This window comes from Meriones unguiculatus, chromosome 1, assembly GCF_030254825.1.
Source record: "Meriones unguiculatus strain TT.TT164.6M chromosome 1, Bangor_MerUng_6.1, whole genome shotgun sequence".
Taxonomy (NCBI): domain Eukaryota; kingdom Metazoa; phylum Chordata; class Mammalia; order Rodentia; family Muridae; genus Meriones; species Meriones unguiculatus.
In genome coordinates, this window is record NC_083349.1 from 53148423 (window position 1) to 53168278 (window position 19856).

The 19856-nt window shown below is 56.6% G+C and overlaps 2 protein-coding genes across 4 annotated transcripts; both read left to right on the forward strand.

Annotated features, from left to right (window-relative positions):
• Positions 1 to 112: 112 nt before the first annotated feature.
• LOC110558198 (cytochrome P450 26C1) lies at positions 113 to 9724 on the forward strand. Of its 2 annotated transcripts, XM_060388856.1 has the most exons (7): positions 113 to 1171; positions 1454 to 1706; positions 2211 to 2435; positions 2859 to 3134; positions 4591 to 4746; positions 6158 to 6502; positions 8326 to 9724. In XM_060388856.1, exons 2-7 carry the CDS (start codon positions 1503 to 1505, stop codon positions 8701 to 8703), a joined length of 1584 nt encoding a protein of 527 aa, XP_060244839.1. In that variant the 5' UTR covers positions 113 to 1171; positions 1454 to 1502; the 3' UTR covers positions 8704 to 9724. The 2 variants fall into 2 exon arrangements, with proteins under 2 accessions (XP_060244839.1, XP_060244843.1); XM_060388860.1 differs by having other exon boundaries at positions 113 to 1706; positions 6185 to 6502.
• A 3223-nt stretch (positions 9725 to 12947) lies between these two features.
• Positions 12948 to 17085, forward strand: LOC110558202 (cytochrome P450 26A1). 2 transcript variants are annotated; one of them, XM_060388873.1, is made up of 7 exons: positions 12948 to 13285; positions 13791 to 14015; positions 14264 to 14554; positions 14635 to 14793; positions 15432 to 15566; positions 16176 to 16328; positions 16559 to 17085. In XM_060388873.1, the coding sequence occupies exons 2-7, from the start codon at positions 13809 to 13811 to the stop codon at positions 16898 to 16900; spliced, it is 1287 nt and encodes a 428-aa protein (XP_060244856.1). In that variant the 5' UTR covers positions 12948 to 13285; positions 13791 to 13808; the 3' UTR covers positions 16901 to 17085. The 2 variants fall into 2 exon arrangements, with proteins under 2 accessions (XP_060244856.1, XP_021508658.1); XM_021652983.1 differs by having other exon boundaries at positions 13285 to 13571; positions 16559 to 17082.
• The last annotated feature ends 2771 nt before the right edge of the window (positions 17086 to 19856 follow it).

The window sequence follows — 19856 nt, forward strand, 5'->3', positions numbered from 1 at the left end:
AGCTCCTTATTTCAGACAGCCTCCTCCAGGCCTGTTATTTCCTATTATTTCCGAATGGGCACGATACAAAACAAAACGTATTAGTTCTGTTAACAAATACTGAAAGCATTTCAACGTTTAAAATTATTACACGAAAAAAAAATACAGGAATTCTTAGGACGCAGTGCATTCTGGATGTTAGGAGCGGTGGTGCTCAGGCAGCTCTGAAGAAGTCAGTGTGACTGGCCCGGTGTGTTTTTGGGGACACTTCTGGGTTTGGCTCAGGCCTCTGGGGATTTGGGAAGAGGAACCTCCATGCCGCCTGAAGCAGACACCCGTTGGGTTCCTCTGCACTTTTTCCAAAAACCAGGCACCTCCCCCCACATCTCCAGATCGCTGTTAGCTATCCGGTAGGCAGAAAGGCATTGCAGCCTAGAATGGGGCACAAAAGCTCAAGATGCAAGCTGGTAGGCCCCGGGAGGGGGCGGGGTTGTTGACATGGCAGTGAAAAAGAAGTGAGATTTTGATTTGATCCCGAGACCAGAGCTGCGCCTAGGCTACCTGAAGGACTTGGGGTGCCCCCGTGAAGCTTAGGAGCAGTGGAATTACCCTCTCCTGGAGGCTCCCTTCATGTGGCAGATTAGAGAACTAGGAGTCGGCAGGGGGTCAGAGTACAAAACCTCAACCATCCCTCTGGACCTCTAGAGTCACAATCAGCTTTCCTGAAAGAGACCGAGCCAAGGAAAGCAGCCCCGGCAGGTCGGTTAGTGAACAGTAGAGGTTTCGAGGCTAAGAGTAGGGGCCCGAGCATCCGCTTCCTGTGGGCTTCTCACGCTGGTGCTGCTAGGTGCTCGCATTGCGCCGAGAGCTCAAGAGCTCCAAGATACGGTGCAAAACCGCAGGCCCCGCCCGGGGATGCCTATGGGGCCCGGCCCCCCGCCCAGATGCCACTCCCCATTTGGATCGCAAGGTGAGCGGGCCGCTGCCCACTGCTTCCAATCATTCCAAGTGGGACGCTTTCAAATACGCGTAGACACGTCACGTTGTGTGACCCAGGGCCAGTCCGTAGGGAGGGAGGCATATCTATAAAAACATGCGGAGCGTAGGCGGGGAGGGAGAAGAGGTGCTGGGCAGGGGTCTGCAGCCCCCGGCAATCGCAAGAGTGGTTGGCAGCGCCCTCCCGCCCCCGCCGGTGAGTTGCTTCTCTCTGCCTCGCTCACAGCTCCTACACTAGGAGCGCTGACCCCAGAAGGTGAGAGCGGTCAGGAGGCAAAGGCCCACCATGGAGTGGTGGCACATTTTTATTAAAATTGGGAGAGATGTCCCGGGTATCCGGCCCCAAGGAAGGCTAACTCTCTAGGCGCTCAGGGTTACTGCCTTCCACGGACAGTCTTGTTTCAAGGGCAGAAGCTTTGTCTGAATTTGTTAATCTCTGGTTTGGCTCCTAATCCGGGGCCTTTTCTGGACTGGATAGGTGAACTCTGCCTTCCCGGTGGCCTAGCCTCCGCCCGCCCGGGCTCATCATGTTTTCCTGGGGGCTGAGCTGTTTGTCCATGCTGGGGGCTGCGGCCACCACTCTCCTGTGTGCCGGTCTGCTGCTTGGCCTGGCCCAACAGCTCTGGACCCTGCGCTGGACGCTGAGCCGGGATCGGGCCTCCGCCTTGCCCTTACCCAAGGGCTCCATGGGCTGGCCGTTCTTGGGGGAAACGCTGCACTGGTTGGTTCAGGTGAGTAGTTTTATCGGCAATTCTGGCCATCTCCCATTGGCCGCTCTCGGTTCTCAGGGCACCTGTCCTCTGTGCGCTTCCTGAGAGTCCTTACCCACGGGTCTGGGGGTTATGCAAACCTTTGCCGTCACCCAGCTACCCTGTTCCTCACCAAAGTTCTAAGCACATTTTTAACCCTTTGCTACAACGTAGGTGTGAACGAGGGGCTTAGGGGGGCATCTGAGGCATGCGATGCCCGCGTCTTGCAAGCACGGGCTGAAAAGCCTCCGGGGCGAGCCGCACCTCAGCCATGCACCCTTAGGCGCTCACATTCCCGGTCTAATCCTGTATCTCACCTCGCCAGCGGGCGCCTACGTTCCCTCTGAGGAGCCGAGAGGCCCGGCTGAATCTTGTTTTGTTAACTAATGTGACAGCCCGGGACGAGGGAGTTGTTAGGAAGAGGCAGAGGGACGGACCTTCAGCCCCGCTGACCCGGAGGCCCTTCAAGCTCCGCCTTGCCCGCAGGGCTCTCGTTTCCACAGTTCCCGCCGCGAGCGCTACGGGACCGTGTTTAAGACGCACCTTCTGGGCAGGCCGGTGATCCGCGTGAGCGGCGCGGAGAGCGTGCGCACCATCCTGCTGGGCGAGCACCGCCTGGTGCGCAGCCAGTGGCCGCAGAGCATGCACATCCTGCTAGGTTCGCACACCCTCCTCGGCGCGGTTGGCGAGCCCCATCGGCAAAAGCGGAAGGTGAGGGGGAGACTTAAGAGCCGTGGTCCCTGGGTGCCCGCGGTGAACCAGGCCAGAGGCTGCTGAGAATCTGACCAGGGTCCCTGCTAGACGAACGGGGGGCCGGGGTAAGCCTCCTTAAATGACCGGGTCTGGAACTATAAAGCCAGGGCAGAGCTACAAGTCCTTTATTCCAGATCATCTGTGCCAGATGCCAGCAGATTTGGGGGTTCAGATTTAACAGGGCTCAGGGATGACTTTGGGGAGCAGCCAGCATTTGGAGCCTAGGTGGATGGGAGGGACCCGGCACATCAAAGTGGAAGAAACCAAGCCAGCAAGTTTAGGCCTGTGCGGCTCAGAAGAGGCAGGAGGGCCTGGACTTCGCCTCCGGGCTGCGGAGTCGCGGAGGCCAGCCTTCCTGCGCTGATCCGCGCACTCCCGCAGGTCCTGGCGCGCGTGTTCAGCCGCCCCGCCCTGGAGCACTTCGTGCCACGGCTGCAGGGGGCGCTGCGGCGGGAGGTGCGCTCCTGGTGCGCCGCCCGAGGACCCGTAGCCGTTTACCAGGCGGCCAAAGCGCTCACCTTCCGCATGGCCGTGCACATCCTGCTGGGTCTGCAGCTGGACGAAGCGCGCTGCGCGCAGTTGGCCCAGACCTTTGAGCAGCTGGTTGAGAACCTCTTCTCACTGCCCCTGGACGTCCCCTTCAGCGGCCTGCGCAAGGTAATGCCGCCCCACACTTCAGCCGCTGGCCCCAGAGGGTCACCCAAACCAGACCGGGTACCCTGGCCCGAGGGCGTGTCCCAGCGTGCGGTGGGGAGATGGTTGGTGGTGATCAGGGCTGCTCCTCTGTCCGACCCGAGGCAGGTCAGACCCTTTACGGGATGCTCGTGACCCAGGGTCTCGCGCCAGTGTAGCCTTCTTGAGTTTGGGTCTTAGCGGCAGGCATCCAGACAGGCGTCCTTCCTCAAAGCGGCGCCTCAGGGGCTCCAGAACCCTTTGGAAGGTTGGCCCTGCGGAGTCCGCGGGAGCCGGAGGGCAGCAGACGAAGCCCGGCGCCGGCTCTGGTGTAGGGCATGGGTGTCGGCTCCCAGCCCGCGGCCCTGGGCCCGCTGGTTTCCGGATCAGGGAAGTGAGGCCTTTTCTGAGTCATGGGCGGGGCCCCAGAGCTAAAGGAAGCCGAGTCCTGCCTTCTTTCTCCCTTTGCCCTAGAGCGTTCAATCGCTTGAATAAAAAGAATACATCTGAAATAATAATAATAATAATCATCATCATCATCATCATCATCATCTTGATGTGCGCGGGTCACCTTGCGTACGGTTTCCGGTGTAGTCCTTCCTTGCACCTGAGCAGGCCTCCTTGAAGTCACTCCAGTGACAAGCAAAAACACAATCAAGATTTCAATGAGACACTTCTGGCTACAAAACTTAAGTGTTGGGTTTCAATGCTCCCCTTCCCCCCGGCGGGAGGTTTTGGCTGCGCTTGCTTCCGGAACCCCGGAGAGCCATCCCTGCGCGCTTTGCTCAACCCGCCACAGAAGCTGGTTACAGGGTAGCCTCCGCCGAGTTTTCCGGGTGTTCCTTTTCTCTTAGCACTGATGCTCATCTGAGTCCGGTTCAGGGAAAGGGCGATGGCTGACTACGCCCCGATGGTCTGTGCCAGGTGTGGACACCAGCAGCTGTGAGGGAACAGGGGCTCCCCTCCCCCCAGGTCTCTGTTCTGCCCTCTGGGTGACCGCAACTATCTTGCCAGAGAGGCTGGTGATGATTATCAAGACAATGACGTTTGTAGACAGTAGACAGATCTCTGACCGCTTATGGAGCCGTACCTACCCCCGGCTAGGTGTGTAGCTAAGCCAAGACTAACACCAGGATCTAGGACAGCGGTTGTCAACCTTCCTAATGTCGTGACCCTTCAATACAGCGCCTCATGTGGTAGTGAACCCCAACCATAAAATTATTTTTGTTGCTACTCTGTAAGTTTGCCACTGTTATGAATCATAGTGTAAACATCTGTGTTTTTCGATGGTCTTGGGAGACCTGCGTGAAAGGGCCGGTCGAGCCCCCCTCCCCAGAGGGGTCGCGACCCACAGGTTGAGAAGCACCGATCTAGGTCCCGGCAGGTCAAGCCTGGCCCCTGAGCCTTCCTGCCCCATCTGCCCTCTCTCCCTGTACACCAGGGCATCCGGGCCAGGGACCTGTTGTATCAGCACCTGGATGAGGCCATTGCTCAGAAGCTTCATGAGGAGCAGGCAGCAGAACCAGGGGACGCCCTGCATCTGATCATCAGCAGCGCTAGGGAGCAGGGCCAGGAGGTCTCCGTGCAGGAGCTGAAGGTAGGTGATGGGGGCCACTCCTTCCTCCCCTGACCCTCTTTCCTCGGAGGTCCCTGTACACATGATGCATTCCCAGTCATAGCCTTTTAAATACCATTTTGAGGCACAGAGGTAGCTCAGGGTGAAAAAGAAGAGCCCTGGGTTCCAGTCACGACTCTGCTGCATCTGCCAGCTGTGAAGCCTCGCACGGTAGCCCTTCCTCCAGTAGCATCAAATCCTAAGTCTGGCCCTACAGGGTCTGGATACCTCACCCCTTGGCCCCTCCTCCACCCCATCTTTTTGCCGTCCTCGCACACTTCCCTTCCCGCCTGAGCTCTGAAGCTCATCAGACTCCCCGCCCTCAAAGCTATGTTTTTCCTTGACAAATCAACGCTCCTTTTATGAAGCGACCTCGGCACCTGGCACCCACAAATTCCTTCCCTGATGCAAAGCCTCCGATAGAATGGGGACCCCTCCCCTTGTAGGTAGAGTGTTTGTGGTGGGGTGCAGGAGGGACCTGCTTCCGGAGTCAAGAAGCAGTGGGGGGGCAGGGACACTTAGGTACAGACACTTAGGTACAGTTACAGAGCCTCAAGTGCTCTGTACCCCCCCCCCCTCCACTAACCTCTAAAAGTAGTTCAGCGTTCTCCTCTGAGAATGGAAACGTTAATCTCTCTTCTTCTTGACGGGATGTAGGATTCTAAGGCACCAAAGGGTTTGGGAGAGAATGAGCAATGGTCTTTGTGTCCCGGGTTCCTGGGCTTCTAAGACAGTGCTGGGCCATGAAGGGAAGTAGTTTGCACTTTGACAGCACTAGGGAGTAACAAGGCCTGGGCCGGGCCCCAGAGGATATCTGGGCTCTGGGGTCTCCATCTTGGTTTCATTTTGTCCAAGGCAGGCCCAACAGTCATCTCCAACAGTCATCACGACGCCAGTCTGTGCTGGGGTGTGGAATGGCTGCTGCATTCTGTTCTAAGCTCTAGGGAGGGAGGCACACAGTCACCCTGTGGCCACGGGAAGCAGCGAGCAAGCAGAAACAGCGGCCTACGCTGGTTGTGTAGACTTGGGCAGGAGGTCAGGCCTGTGGAATGTCCTTCAGCAAAGCGGGGCAGGAAGGGTAAGGGAGAGAAGGTGAAGAGCCTGCCTGCGCTGGAGCAAAGCTGGGCTGCAGGTGCGTCTGTCTGTCCCGACTCGGAGCGCCTTCCAGAGCCTCAGTTTCCAACCCCCTAAAATAGGAGCAGTGGTTGCTCCCTACAGAGCGATTTGGTGAGAATCTAATGACTTAATATATTTAAAGTACTAAGGATAATTCACCGAATAATATCCCTGCCATCGCCTCTGAGGACTCGTCCAAAGAAGGTATATATAGATCCTGGGGCAGGACATCAAGAACACAAGAGATAAATCCGGACGCTTCACGCCTTCATGGTAGGTTCAGAACCTGCCGGCTGTCTTGCAGGAGTCGGCTGTGGAGCTCCTCTTCGCCGCCTTTTTCACCACGGCCAGCGCCAGCACATCCCTCATCCTGCTGCTCCTGCAACACCCAGCGGCCATCGCCAAAATCCAGCAGGAGCTGTCGGCACAGGGGCTGGGGCGCGCTTGCGACTGCCCACCCCGGGCCCCTGGGTCGGCGCCGGACTGCAGCTGTGAGCCCGACCTCAGCCTGGCGGCGCTCGGCCGGCTGCGCTACGTCGACTGCGTAGTCAAAGAGGTGCTGCGCCTCCTACCGCCGGTGTCCGGGGGCTATCGCACCGCGCTGCGCACTTTTGAGCTGGACGTAAGTGCGCCGCCCCGCGGCCCCTGGGCGCTTGCAGCGGCGTTGTGCCGGGAGGAGGGATCTCTGCCCTGCCAGGGCCTCGGGCCTCAGCTTTCCCACCTGTCAAATGGCCTGAGCCCTATTCTATTTCCCACACTCTCCTTCTTCCACTCCAGAGCTGGGTTAGATATTTTATATGCTTCAGCGTTTGTTAGCGATTCAGCTAGGTGAACTCAACTAGAACCGAGTTTTAGAGCACAACCGTTTTTCTCTGCTGCACTTCTCGTAGCCAGTGTATGTGGCTGGGAAGCAAAGGCGGTGCCCCACTTCTCTGGTCCCCTCACAAGACCCAAGAGCCAGTCATTGTTACCTGTCCTAGGCTTGGACTTAGGTCGTATCCCTGGGAAACGGAACAGACTAAACACAAAGAACAAAATCTTAATGGCTTCATCTGGCTGCCCGTGGCTGGACAGAGTTAAGAACCAGGCCTGACTACATCCCAGAACAACCTCAGGCGGTTCTCCCTTTAGTGTGGGGCTGAGTTTACCTTCTGGGAGGAAGTTAGTTTGGCTTTTCCGGCCTCCGTAGGAGGCTGTGGGTGTTCTATGAATTGGTAGCTTTGGGGTTTGGAAACTCCCACTGCAAAACTTGAGGCTCTCTGCCTGGAGAGCTTTGCTGCAGCACCCTGAACAAAGGGGCGCGCGGGGGGGGGGGCATTGAAGCCGACAGAGATTCCACCCACACGGAGCTCCATGCAGAGAGGGAGGGCGGGCGCCAGGACCGCGGGAGTGAAGCAGGGGGATCTCTAGTGTTGGATGATAACAGCCAAAGGGATGAACCGGAGGGGGAGCTCTGTCCAGCCAAAGACTGTCCTGGGAAGTGACCTGATGGCGCAGGGGTGTGTGCCCGGAAAACCGGAGGGACCGAGGGCCAGGCAGCTTCCAGGGCAGTGGGTGGGGCGCAGAGAAGCTCCTACTCCCCACCCTTTGCTGTACAGATGGGGAAACTGAGGGCGGGAGAGGAAAGCGCCTTCGTTGGGTGATAACAGCGTGTTCTCTCCCGCCGGTGAGAACGCGAACGGCATTGACTCTTCAGGGGCTTCTAACACAGTCTTTTGAGGGACAGGTGGCATTGTAGTTCAGGGACTGGAAGACACGTGAATGAGCGTAGCAGGCTGGGAATGTAGGTCAGCGGAGGAGCACTTTCCTAGCGTGAATGAGGCCCCGAGTTTGCAGTACCCAGCAGGGGGCAAGAGGGCGGGCGGGTTAAGAGAGCCAAGGGTGGGAGTGGGCGAAGAGGGTGTGCCTCCGCTTAGAGCGCAAGCGCGGGGTGGTGTTGCTGTCCCGAGGTGAGTGGGAAGGCCGGGAAGTCTTCAGTCAAGGGCAAAGGAGGGTTTTATAAGTGAACTGTCCCAGAGGGGTGACGGTTCCCTGTCGTTGGGGCTGTTCCAGCTCAGACAAGCTGGCAGCCACATTCTTACAACGTTGAGTGTTCTGTGTCAGAAGAAAACGGGAAGAGAAAGGCAACAAACTCAGAAGTAACATTCGATTTCATGGGCACTAATGTGTGCCAGCCTCGCTTTGAACCTCTCCCAACCACGCGGGCATCTTTTATTCCCACTTTCCCAACGGAGAAGTATGTATGTGTGTGGGGACGCAGTCCGAGCTCTTACAGCTCACCAGTGAAGGCTCCGAGAAGGCAACGCAGACCTTCTGGCTTCAGGCTTAATTAATCACCAGCCCCCGGAGGTTTCTTGGGCGCTTCTGGGGAGGGGCGGGGGATGGATTGGCTCCAGCCGTTTCCCGGTGCTTGGCGATCAAGACGCCCCCCCCCTCACTTCACAGGGCTACCAGATCCCCAAAGGCTGGAGCGTGATGTACAGCATCCGAGACACGCACGAGACAGCCGCGGTGTACCGCAGCCCCCCCGAGGGCTTCGACCCGGAGCGCTTCGGCGTGGAGAGCGAAGACGCGCGGAGCCCCTGCGGCCGCTTTCACTACATCCCGTTCGGCGGCGGCGCGCGCAGCTGCCTGGGCCAGGAGCTGGCGCAGGCCGTGCTGCAGCTGCTGGCGGTGGAGCTGGTGCGCGCCGCGCGCTGGGAGCTGGCGACACCCGCCTTCCCGGCCATGCAGACGCTGCCGATCGTGCACCCGGTGGACGGGCTGCTGCTCTTCTTCCATCCCCGCGGGACCGCGGGTGCGGGGGATGGACCACACCTCTGACCCGCGCCGCTTCCCCAGCCTTGGCTGCTGCTCACAAGCGGCGCTGCCCATCTTCAGCGTCCTAGGTCCTCATTGATCTCCCGCCCGTTCATCCAGTCACGGGCTTAACAAACGCTTGCGGTACAGCTTTGCTAGACTGGAAGTAGCAGAACGAGCCACGGACACCGCAGTGACCGCAGTGGCGAAGTGCTGGGCGTGGGGAGGAAGAGTAGGAGGCGTGCGCCCCACATGGTAGGCACTTCCCAAGATCTCAGAGCAGCCAGTGGTGGAGAGAACCTATCTCCAGCGGCAACGGCAATTGTGGTGGTAGTTAGGTATACGTTTCAAACTAGAAGAGAATTTGTAATTTTTTTTTTAAGTCAGCAGATACACCAGCATGGGTACCAGGCGGGACCTGTTGTTTGTCCAAGAGACACACCAAGAGGGCCCCAGGGCTCCTGTCGGCAGATTCTACTAGATACTTCTAAAGAGAAAAATTCCAACTTGAAGGATGTATTTAATGTCCTCATTTATATAGAAGATGATACGTTCTCTTGAGCTGTCTCTAAGTCTGGTTCATTCGAGGTTGAGGCATAATTCCTTCTTGGGAGAATTGAGATAAACAAGAGATTTGAGATATTTGTCCCAAAACAGGAAGGCCAAGAAGTAACTTTTTTTTTTTTTTTTTTTTTTTTTTTTTTTGCCAGTGGTTGAGTAAGGAGGCTGGGGCTCAGCTGGGTGGCTATTACTCTGGTGTGATGGCCAAGGGGGAGGGGGGGAGAGGAAGGGCTACAGAGATACACCTGAAGGACCTACCTGTAGCCTGTACCCGATGCCTAGAAGCTGGGCAGCTTCAGTCCCATGCTTCCATCTGGACCATGGATGTGGATGGTGGTTTTGGAGTATCTCTGCGTCATCTGCCCACAGAGTTGTTGTTCTTACTGCTTCTCTCTTCGCACTGTTCCTGAGGATTAAAGAGACCTATGACCCTCCTGAGGAGCCACTTCTGTCCTGCATCCCCTCTTCCCGTTTCTCCTCTGAGTCTGTCTAAAGGACTGTCTGCCTTTTCCAATCCAGAGGTTCCCACCACTGCTTAAATCGAAGCCACCAGGGTCCTGCCCTTATCCCCAAAGCCCACTTCAACCTGCCATCCACTTTCCCACGCTCCTGGGTAAGAGGACAAGGAAGCTGGAAGGGGCCTGTGCTGAAGCTGCAGGAGCAAATTGGTGGCCTCCTGACCTTATACTTAGAGTGGATCTTGGGGCCTGAAGGCAAGGGGGCCATACTCAGGTACTTGAAAGTTAGCAGCTGTTGGGGTTAACAGCACTCTAACCCCTAAACAAGAGTTAATCACCCATAGTTGGTCAGAGTAGAGGCCAGGGCCTGAGCACCAAAGGGAGCAAAGGTATGGTGCAGGCCTTATCACCCTGAGCATCTGAGAAACCTGGATTTGGGTGAGGAGGCCAAGAAATCCTGCTTCGAGGTTGATTCTGATGTAGTGAGGAAAAAATGAGGGAGGTGTCTTTCAGAAGCCAGGACAAACTGGTTCAAAGAGGCTTGAATACTTGCTTTGGGGTCTGGACCAACTGAGCACCATGGAAGTTGCTCTGATTTTCCTCTCCTTCCCCACTGCTGCATCAGATCATTGATATTAAGGAATGTGTAGGTTCCTGGTTTAGTTAGCTCCGAATCTGTAGGGAAAGAGCAGGTACAGTTTTTGGACCTTGGACTTTATGTTCACATAAAGAGGCAGACAATGACTAAACCAGCAACCCCCAAACAAAAACAAACAAACAAACAAACAAGCAAACAAAACCCACCCTGATGCCCAGTGGTGAAAAGCATAAAGAAAGGAAAAACACCACCACCACTGAAACCCAGACCTTTAACACAGTGTCCCCGATATAAATCCCTGCAGTTGGAGAAGGGAGCCTGTCAGAGGTGACGTGGGCAGGGGTCAGTTGCTTTGGCCGGGGTCCCCAGCCAGAGGTGAGAACAGCAGCAGCTATGGACTGCCAAGAGAAACCCAGGGGGTTGTTCTGACCACCTGATTTCTGCCACCCCTGCCCACTAGCAAAAAGAAAACAGCAGAAAAAACCACCACCCGAAACCTGACCCCCTGCCTCCCCACAGCAACAGAAATAAGAAAACGGTCTGGCACACATTTTGTCTCCCAGAGAGCCGACCTCCCCTTCCCCACCCACCGCCACCCAATAAACTTCAGTGACGTTCCTAGATCAAAGTTCTTATTGGGCGGGTAATTTATTGATTCCCTGTCCCTTCGAGAACTTTAAATGGTCTGGCGCTCTAACATTCCATGTTTTCCTGCTATGCTCCCTCGGATCCTGATGGCCACTTAGATTTCTTATTTGTTTTTTAAGTGTTGTGCCCCCACACCCCCACCCGGGGCCATTTCCACATTTCCAACGCGCTAGCCGGGCTCATCTTGTGACCCGGCGCACGCTGAACTTGGTGGGGTGGCCTGGCAAAGTTCACTGGGATGTCACGGTCCGGCCCGCAGGGGTCACAGGCGGGTCAGGCTAAAGGCTTGGGAATGGGCCCCAGGTCACGCCCCCGCTGGCCGGCTTTGCGCACCGGCCGGAGGCGCTCTCCAGAAAGGGGCGGACCGAGATTTCTGAGAATTACCTCCAGCACAATTCGTCCGCCTTCTGCCGGTGCCAGAAGTTGGTTCGCATTCTTTACAGTAACCAAATCATTACAAGATATGACAGCGGCCGCTCCCGCCTGCCCAGATCCTCTGAAACGCTGGACCGAGAAAGTTACGGGGAAGCACCGGATCCCTGAGCTACAACCCATGGGCATCCCGGCTTAGAGAGCGGCTGGGTTTGTGGGGAGTCCTCACGACCTTTGGGGGTATTTTGGGACCCGGGGCGGGGGATCGTTTAGGGACCACCGCTGGAAGACCACATATCGAACAGCTTTCACGAGGAAAAAAAAATTTTTTTTTTCGTCTCCAATGGACTCTTCCCAGGGCCGCGGGTGTGCTTTCGCTAGAACCCAGGTTCAGTTCTAAATAAACACACGTCATTCTGTTTCTTTTCCGCGCCACTGCTGCGTTTAGTGCCCAAACCAAAGCAGTGTGTGGCACTGGCTGGCCGAGGCGCTGTGGTGGGAGGAGGTGGGAAAGCCAGTGTGTGCGTGGGTGCGCGCGTGTGTGCGCGTGTGTGTGTGTGCGCGCGTGTGTGCGCGCGCGCGTGCGTGTGTGTGTGTTCGCGCGCGCACCACGCAGTTTCCCTGTGCGCGGTACTGGCTGCCGGAGCGCGCGTGTGTGCGTGTGTGTGTTCGCGCGCGCACCACGCAGTTTCCCTGAGCGCGGTACTGGCTGCCGGAGCTGCTGATTGAAGTTCTACACAATCCTTGGACTCGCTCCTGAGGACGGGTTCCCTGACCGGCCCCCATGGCCGGCGGCAGAAGCGTGGGGCCGAACAGCCTTCTCACCAGGCTTTACCTCGGGTGGGATCTGGGAGGCTGGGGGAAGGTTCTGGAGCCCTGACGCTAGATCGCTCTATTAGCGCAGCCTAAGGTGCCACTTGGAAGCCGAAGGCCCCTCTGGGGACTCACATCTGCCTGGAGGTGTGGACGGAGTGGAAAGGGCAGACCCATCCTCAGGAAGGGAAAGAGGAGCCTGGCGGCTCACTGAGACCCAGACGAGGCGCCGAGGCGGGAAGGGACTCCCGCGCTTCCTCCCCGTCTTCCTCCCCACGTCTGCCTGGGCTGGGGGCCCTCTTCCCTCGGGTGCCTGCCTGGGGTCGCAAGCCCCAGGGTTCTAGGAACTGGGTCGGCTGGGCGGTGTCCCCATAGCTGGGCGCTGACTTTGGAGCCCCTGGTCTCTCGCCACCGGGGCTTAGAGCAGGAGACTCGGGCTTGCGCGAGGCTGGACCGGGGTCCCGGAGACCCGAGGCTCGCAGGCGCTCCACGCTACTGCAGGGCTTTCCGAGACCTCGTGCGCCGGCTCGCTGGTGGGGCAGTGGAGAGCTAGGCGCCGCGATCTGCCAGCCACACTCGACCTCCGAGACTCCGGCTTGGACCCTGGCCCTGGGATCTTTCGGGGATCCTCACCGATCAGGAAGCGTTCGGGATCTTATTTACCCAACCTGTGGGTCAAGTCCACCGAACGGTGATTCTTGAAGGCGCTTTCCCAGAAAGAGCCGGCGAGTCGCCCGTGAACCAGGAAGGCGACTTCGGGCTGGGGAAGCTGGTCCGACCTGGCGCGGGGGGGTGGGGGTGTAGATGGGGGGGGACAGCAGAGAGACGGCTAGGAAACTAGGAAACCCAGAACCGCACATTCCCGCGTCTTGGAACCCCGATCCACAACCCCTCCCCCGCCTCCCCTCAGTCGCTCCCCTCTACCCCGGGGGGCCCCGCACACCCAGGACGGGGGGGAGGAGGAGGCCTCGTCCCCAGCCCCGCACCAGGAGGCGCGCTCGGAGGGAAGCCGCCAGCGCGCCGCCTCTGCCCCTGCCCCGGCGCGCGGAACAAACGGTTAAAGATTTTTTTGGGCAGCGCCTCGAAGGGGGGAGGAGCCAGGGGCCCGGTCCGCAATTAAAGATGAACTTTGGGTGAACTAATTTGTCCGACCAAGGTAACGTGGGCAGTAACCTGGGCGGCCTATAAAGAGGGCGCGCGGCGGGGCCGGGAGCGCGGGCGGCGGCAGGTGGCGCGGGAGGCCGCGGCGCGCCATGGGGCTCCCGGCGCTGCTGGCCAGCGCCCTCTGCACCTTCGTGCTGCCGCTGCTGCTCTTCCTGGCGGCGCTCAAGCTCTGGGAGCTGTACTGCGTGAGCAGCCGCGACCGGGCCTGCGCCCTCCCCCTGCCCCCCGGGACCATGGGCTTCCCCTTCTTTGGGGAGACTTTGCAGATGGTGCTGCAGGTAAGGGGGGGTGTCCCCGGGGAGGGGGCCGCCGCTCGCTTCCCCCGGCGTCCGCCTCGCCTTCGGGCGCGGGCTGGAGCCGGGACCAGCCTGTGTCCTGGCGAGGGAGGCGACTGCGGCTGAGAAGAGGGGCTTAGACGGAGGCCGGGCGCTCCCCGGCGCCCCCTGACGCGCCCCGCGGGGTCTCTCTCCTCCGCTCCCCCCCCCCGCACCCCCCAGCGGAGGAAGTTTCTGCAGATGAAGCGCAGGAAATACGGCTTCGTCTACAAGACGCATCTGTTTGGGCGGCCCACGGTGCGGGTGATGGGCGCGGACAATGTGCGGCGCATCCTGCTGGGGGAGCACCGCCTGGTGGCGGTGCACTGGCCCGCGTCGGTGCGCACCATCCTGGGCGCCGGCTGCCTCTCCAACCTGCACGATTCTTCGCACAAGCAGCGGAAGAAGGTGAGCGCGCGGTGGCAACGCCTGGGCCAGCAGGGAACCCCCATTCTTGGGCTGGGCGCGGGCAAAGGGAGGCGGGTGGGTGGGGAGGCTGGCCCTGCCAGGCGGGAACCAGGAGCCTCTCTTCGGCTTTCCCCGCCAGCACGCGGGGGCGCGTTAGGCCCGGAGGCCTTGGGGATGCCCGAGAGGGAAGGCGAGGTGGGGTCCGGGCGCTGGAGGATCGTAACGCCGCCCGCTCCCTGGGGGCTCAGGTGATTATGCAGGCCTTCAGCCGAGAGGCGCTCCAGGGCTACGTGCCCGTGGTCGCCGAGGAGGTGGGCGGCTGTCTGGAGCAGTGGCTGAGCTGCGGCGAGCGTGGCCTGCTGGTCTACCCCGAGGTGAAGCGCCTCATGTTCCGCATCGCCATGCGCATCCTGCTGGGCTGCGAGCCGGGGCCGGCGGGCGGCGGGGAGGACGAGCAGCAGCTGGTGGAGGCCTTCGAGGAGATGACGCGCAACCTCTTCTCTCTCCCCATCGACGTGCCCTTCAGCGGGCTGTACCGGGTGAGGCTGGTTGGCGGGGTGGGGGCCGGAGGCTCGCTGGCTCGGGCGTCCGCTCACCGCCGCGCTCTCTCCGCGCCCAGGGCGTGAAGGCGCGGAACCTCATCCACGCGCGCATCGAGGAAAACATCCGCGCCAAGATCCGCCGGCTCCGGGCCGCGGAGCCAGCCGGGGGCCGGAAGGACGCGCTGCAGCTCCTCATCGAGCACTCCTGGGAGAGGGGCGAAAGGCTGGATATGCAGGTGAGAGGCAATGTCTCTGGCTTCCCAGACATAGTTCCTGGTGGGGGGGGGGGCTCCAAAGCGCCGGCAGGGGCCCAGCTTTTCCCGGATGGGCACCCTGCTCAGGCTCCGCTGATGGAGCCTGGACGTTGACGCTAGGTCTAGAGCGGCGGTTCTCAACCTGAGGGCCGTGACCCCTTCGGAGTCGAGCGACCCCGAGAGCATCCTGAATGTCAAAATGACTGTTATGCAGTGGCAACGAAAATAATGTTATGGTTGGGGGTTTTTCACCACACCTGGTGGAACTGCATTGAAGGGTGGCAGCGTCAGGAAGGTCGCGAGCCACTGGTCTAGAGAGCTGCGGAAGAGGGCGGCTGCGCCACTGAGAGGGTCCCAAGGTTCAAAGGGAAAGTCTCATTTGCAAAGATTAAAAGAACGTTGGGGGGGGGTATCCATAAATCCGAGGCTTTAACTCAGGAGGTCGCAGAAGAGGATTAAGGGAGTTTTGCATTTTGTTTTGTTTGCACTCTTTTGACTTCCCATGAGCAAACCGGTTAGTAGCCTTGTGGTCTTCCGTGCAATATTCTCAGTCCGGGCCTTTTGTAAGGGCGCAGTGAAACTGCACGCGGATCTGTGGGGACTTCCGGTTTCCTTCCCAGGCTCTGAAGGAGTCGTCGACAGAGCTCCTCTTCGGTGGCCACGAGACCACCGCCAGTGCGGCCACCTCGCTGATCACCTACCTGGGACTCCACCCACAGGTCCTCCAGAGAGTTCGGGAAGAGATAAAGAGCAAGGTAGGAGGGTTCTAGAGGGTCCTTGCTGGCCTAGGACGGTCCCTACTGCTGCCTCCCCAAAACAAACAAACAAACAAACAAACAAACAAACAAACAAACCCAGTACATTGATTTACTGCCTGCACTGGGTACTGTGAAAGTGAAGGGCCAGTTGCTAGGTGGGACTGTGGGAGGGACTGGCCTTATGGAGTTAAAAAAGTGGCTTTGTGTTACGCTCTCTCTTGGGCAGAGTTCGACCTTGTGTTCCTGCTCCTCCTCCTCCACCTTTTGCAGAACTGTAGAGATTGCCAGGTTCTCCTTTCATGGATTTTTGCCCCGTTCAAGAACAGGAATAGTGTGGCTAGTGCCTGTAAGCTGATCCGGGTGGGCAGCGTTGGTGAGGGAGCAGGGTATGACCCTTATACCCAGTGAGCAATAATGAAAACAAATGATGAGTCTGGACTGAGGAAGTGCGGAAGCAACTGGCCATTAGCTGCCATTTCCCCCGTATCCTCTTCCAACCAGGGAGGAGCCTTTGGGCTTAGTTAACCGGCGAGTCCTGTTGACATCAGCTGGGCTGATTCCATTGGGGTGCCCAAGAACCATTCACCACTGTATCTGTTTTGATAGGGCTTACTCTGCAAGAGCAATCAGGACAGCAAGTTAGACATGGAAACTCTGGAGCAGCTTAAATACACTGGCTGCGTTATTAAGGAGACCCTTCGACTGAACCCCCCAGTTCCAGGAGGGTTTCGGGTTGCTCTGAAGACCTTTGAGTTGAATGTGAGTCCTCCTCCTGCCCATCCCCCGCCCTTTCCGTTGGTTTAGGGCCTCAGCTCCCCTGAGCAGTGAGTGGCCACTGCCTTTGCTCCCGTCCTGCCTCGTATGACAATGGAATCCAATCCTCCCATTTGCTCTCCTCTCTTAACCCTCCCCATGGTGGTGACGACTATGTTCCAAGTTCAAGTCTGGCTTGTTGGTTCTTAGGACTTCATTTTTTTTTTTTTAAACAGGGTTACCAGATCCCCAAAGGTTGGAATGTTATTTACAGCATCTGTGACACTCATGATGTGGCGGATATCTTCACCAACAAGGAGGAGTTTAATCCTGACCGATTTATACAGCCTCATCCAGAGGATGTTTCCAGGTTCAGCTTCATTCCATTTGGAGGAGGTCTCCGGAGCTGCGTAGGCAAAGAGTTCGCAAAACTTCTTCTTAAGATATTCACAGTGGAGTTGGCCAGGCATTGCGACTGGCAGCTTCTAAACGGACCTCCTACGATGAAAACAAGCCCCACCGTGTACCCTGTGGACAATCTTCCTGCAAGATTCACCCACTTCCAGGGAGATATCTGAGAGCTACTTCAATTCTTGGACTAATTCGAAATGTACATTTTTTTAAAAATAATGTCATGTTGCCTTTATTTAATTTCTAAATGTATAGTATAATATTTATGTGTCTCTACCACAGCCCCCACGTTTTTAAATATTAAAAGAATGAGTTTGTATGATTTCCAAATAAAGTAAAATTAAAAAGTTCATTTTCCTTGCTTTTAAGATTCTTGTTGGCAAGCTGGCCTTGGTGGTACACACTGTAATCCTAGCACTTGAAAGGTGGAGGCAGGAAGAATGGGCATTCAAGGCCAGCTTGGGCTACAGAGATACTGGCTTAAAAGTACAAAACACAACAACAGAAATTCCTGTTAGGAGAAGTGGACTGGTTCAATGTTTGAACTTCCTGTGTTTAAAATGACTTAGAATGAAACTATAGTTTCCCCCCCATGTTAGAAGATATGAATTATGTATATTCTGATCCAAAGGTGTTTTTGCAACTTCTTCTAAGATAGTTAAGATCTTATATTTTGAAGCTTTATCAAGGCTCACTAGATTAAATTTATTTATTTATAGTTTTATGATGCCGGGGATTGGATCGAGGGCCTCACGCATACAGGGCAGGCATGTATCATGGAGGTTCAGCCCTAGCTCCTCAATCCTGGCCCAGGGTGAATTCTGGATTCTTTCTGCTTTGTGCTTTTGGGAGTTGAACCTGGGAAGATTTTAGCTCTTGGGTGTTGGTTGTTGGTTTTACTTTAGAGAAAGGTGGTCCTGGGATGACGGTGCTGCTGGGTGCATCAAGAAGCATCCTTCCAGGGCGAAGGGATCAGGGTACCTAACTTCTGAGTCAGCACAATTAAGCCATGTTGTATAGAAGCAGAACTCTTCTTTGAAGTTGATGTTTCAGATAAGACAGAGCCAGTCGCTCTGATTATGGACAATTCTTGACCAAAATGAAACAAAAAAGAAAACCGCTGGCAAGCCACCTTTCCTTAGAAGGCTTCTGAAAGCAGTACCGGGAGAGGCAAGGCTGGTTTAGATAAGCTGAGCCCAGGCGTTCTTTATTCAAGATGAGGCGGTAGGAGCAGATCTAGCCGACTGACAGATAAAGTTTTTCTCTATCTCTGGCAATGGGGTGTGAGCCTGACGGGACTGATAAAATGGCCCAGTCATGACCCTGTGAACCTTGGCTAACCTCCTCGAAAGCGCAGTTTTGTCACAGTTCTGACCCTGGCATGGCCACGTCCTGAACTGAAGGCCTGACTCAATCCAGAAAGGTTAGCCACGGTGACACGCTTATGCAAGCACATTCTCTGTTTTGAAATGGCACAACCTGCTTACTGAACCCCTGATGGCTTGTAGGTTCTGGACTTTAAAATTTTCACTACAATGTGAGAATCTGGCAATGCCAACAGAAGGCGGTGGTCTGCAATAGGTGTTTGAACAGCCTCCTGTTGAAAATCAGACTTGCGCGCTCTACCTGACTCCAGTGTTCGGGCAGAACGTGGGGCGTGCTGGCTGTTGGATTCTTCTGATATTTAGAGAGCTCACTGGGAAGCCCACAGTGTCTTCTCATCTGCCTTATACTGCAACGTAAAGAAATGAGAGCCGCTGCCAAAGCTTCGGTAGTCTATGCTGTGAGCATGTGGCCCTTCCTCTTTGCCCTAGATCTGTGCAGATAGACAGAGCTAGCCTGACCTGAGGCCATCCGTGATTACAGACTACTTATACAAGGCCATTTTACTGGAGGGTGCTTAGTCTTCAGCAACAAAGTCTGTGGTGACGGGAGGACTGTGAATCTTCGTGAGCCAAGTTTTGTAAGAAGCTTGAACCATTTTAACATGTAATTAACTTTTTCAAAGTCGCCTTAATTTTTTTTTTAAAATCTGGAGACCTTTGGGGAAGGTAGTCTGGTTTCTCAAGGCTACCTCTAGCTCAGTTATATTGTCCAGAATCTGCCTCAAAAAACACATCTCGAGTGTGTCTTCTAATAGCGCTTGGAAGCAGCTAGGTGTGTGGTGTGGGGCTGACTGCACGTCTGTGAGCTGTTGTAAAGGACATAAAGTGAGCCCAGGTCACACTTATCTGGAACAAGCATGTACCTGTGGGTCAGGGCCCATGGGATGAAGAAATGATGCAGATTTGGCCAAAACTGTGGGAAGACGGCAATGGCTATAGGAAATCACCCCGGGGCCTCTCAGGGCTCGGTACAGTGATGGAAGGTTGCAATCTCGGTGCCTATAGCCGGGCTAGCCACACTGGGCGGGCAGTGTTTGTCCCTGTCATCTCCTATGATTTTGTTTCAGTCAGAGGTTGGTGCCTCTGACCACAACCACAGATCATTAGCAGGGCAGGGATGTGAAGGGGAGGTCTTCCATGTTCTGAAAGACTGTAGTCCTAGCACTCTCTCTAAAGACACAGAGGAGACTTGTCGTCAGAGTTTTGGAATCAGAAAAGACTGCCTGATGCCTCTTCTGCCCACCCCTACCCTTTTTCTAGCTAGTAACACTTGCCTCTCAGCTTCCCAATTCTTTCTAGCTAACTGAGGAGTCACTACCTCCTAACTTCCTTTATCTTCCCTGCATCCTGCTACTTCTTCTGACTCTGCCGCACTTTTACAAGTCTTTCACAAGTCACAGGTGAACTGAAGCTACGAGAGAAGGGATGATGGCTCGCTGTCCCCCAGGCCCTGCTTTCAGGGCTTTTGCACCTTGCAAACTCCCAGAGGTCCACAAGGGGGCGGGCTTCTCCGTTCTATGCCAAGCTCAGGGCTCTGTGGCTTTTCCACCAGTGTTCACGAAATCCAAAATGAAATCCAGTTGACGCAGTCTTGTTCAAGCCTGCATGGAACCCTCGGTAGTGAGAACCTGAAACCACCCAATAACTTAGCACGTACTTTCCCACAGGCCTACCCCCTCTGGGAAGGGTCACATGCTCCAGGTTCACCTAGACCTTCATTTAGCTCCCGAGGTAGCCA

Coding starts and splice junctions, on each gene's coding strand:
- LOC110558198 (XM_060388856.1), top strand. CDS start 1,503: ATGTTTTCCTGGGGGCTGAGCTGTTTGTCCATGCTGGGGGCTGCGGCC. Junction 1,707..2,210: donor CGCTGCACTGGTTGGTTCAG/GTGAGTAGTTTT, acceptor CCTTGCCCGCAG/GGCTCTCGTTTCCACAGTTC. Junction 2,436..2,858: donor CCCATCGGCAAAAGCGGAAG/GTGAGGGGGAGA, acceptor GCACTCCCGCAG/GTCCTGGCGCGCGTGTTCAG.
- LOC110558202 (XM_021652983.1), top strand. CDS start 13,383: ATGGGGCTCCCGGCGCTGCTGGCCAGCGCCCTCTGCACCTTCGTGCTG. Junction 14,555..14,634: donor CCTTCAGCGGGCTGTACCGG/GTGAGGCTGGTT, acceptor CTCCGCGCCCAG/GGCGTGAAGGCGCGGAACCT. Junction 15,567..16,175: donor GGGAAGAGATAAAGAGCAAG/GTAGGAGGGTTC, acceptor CTGTTTTGATAG/GGCTTACTCTGCAAGAGCAA.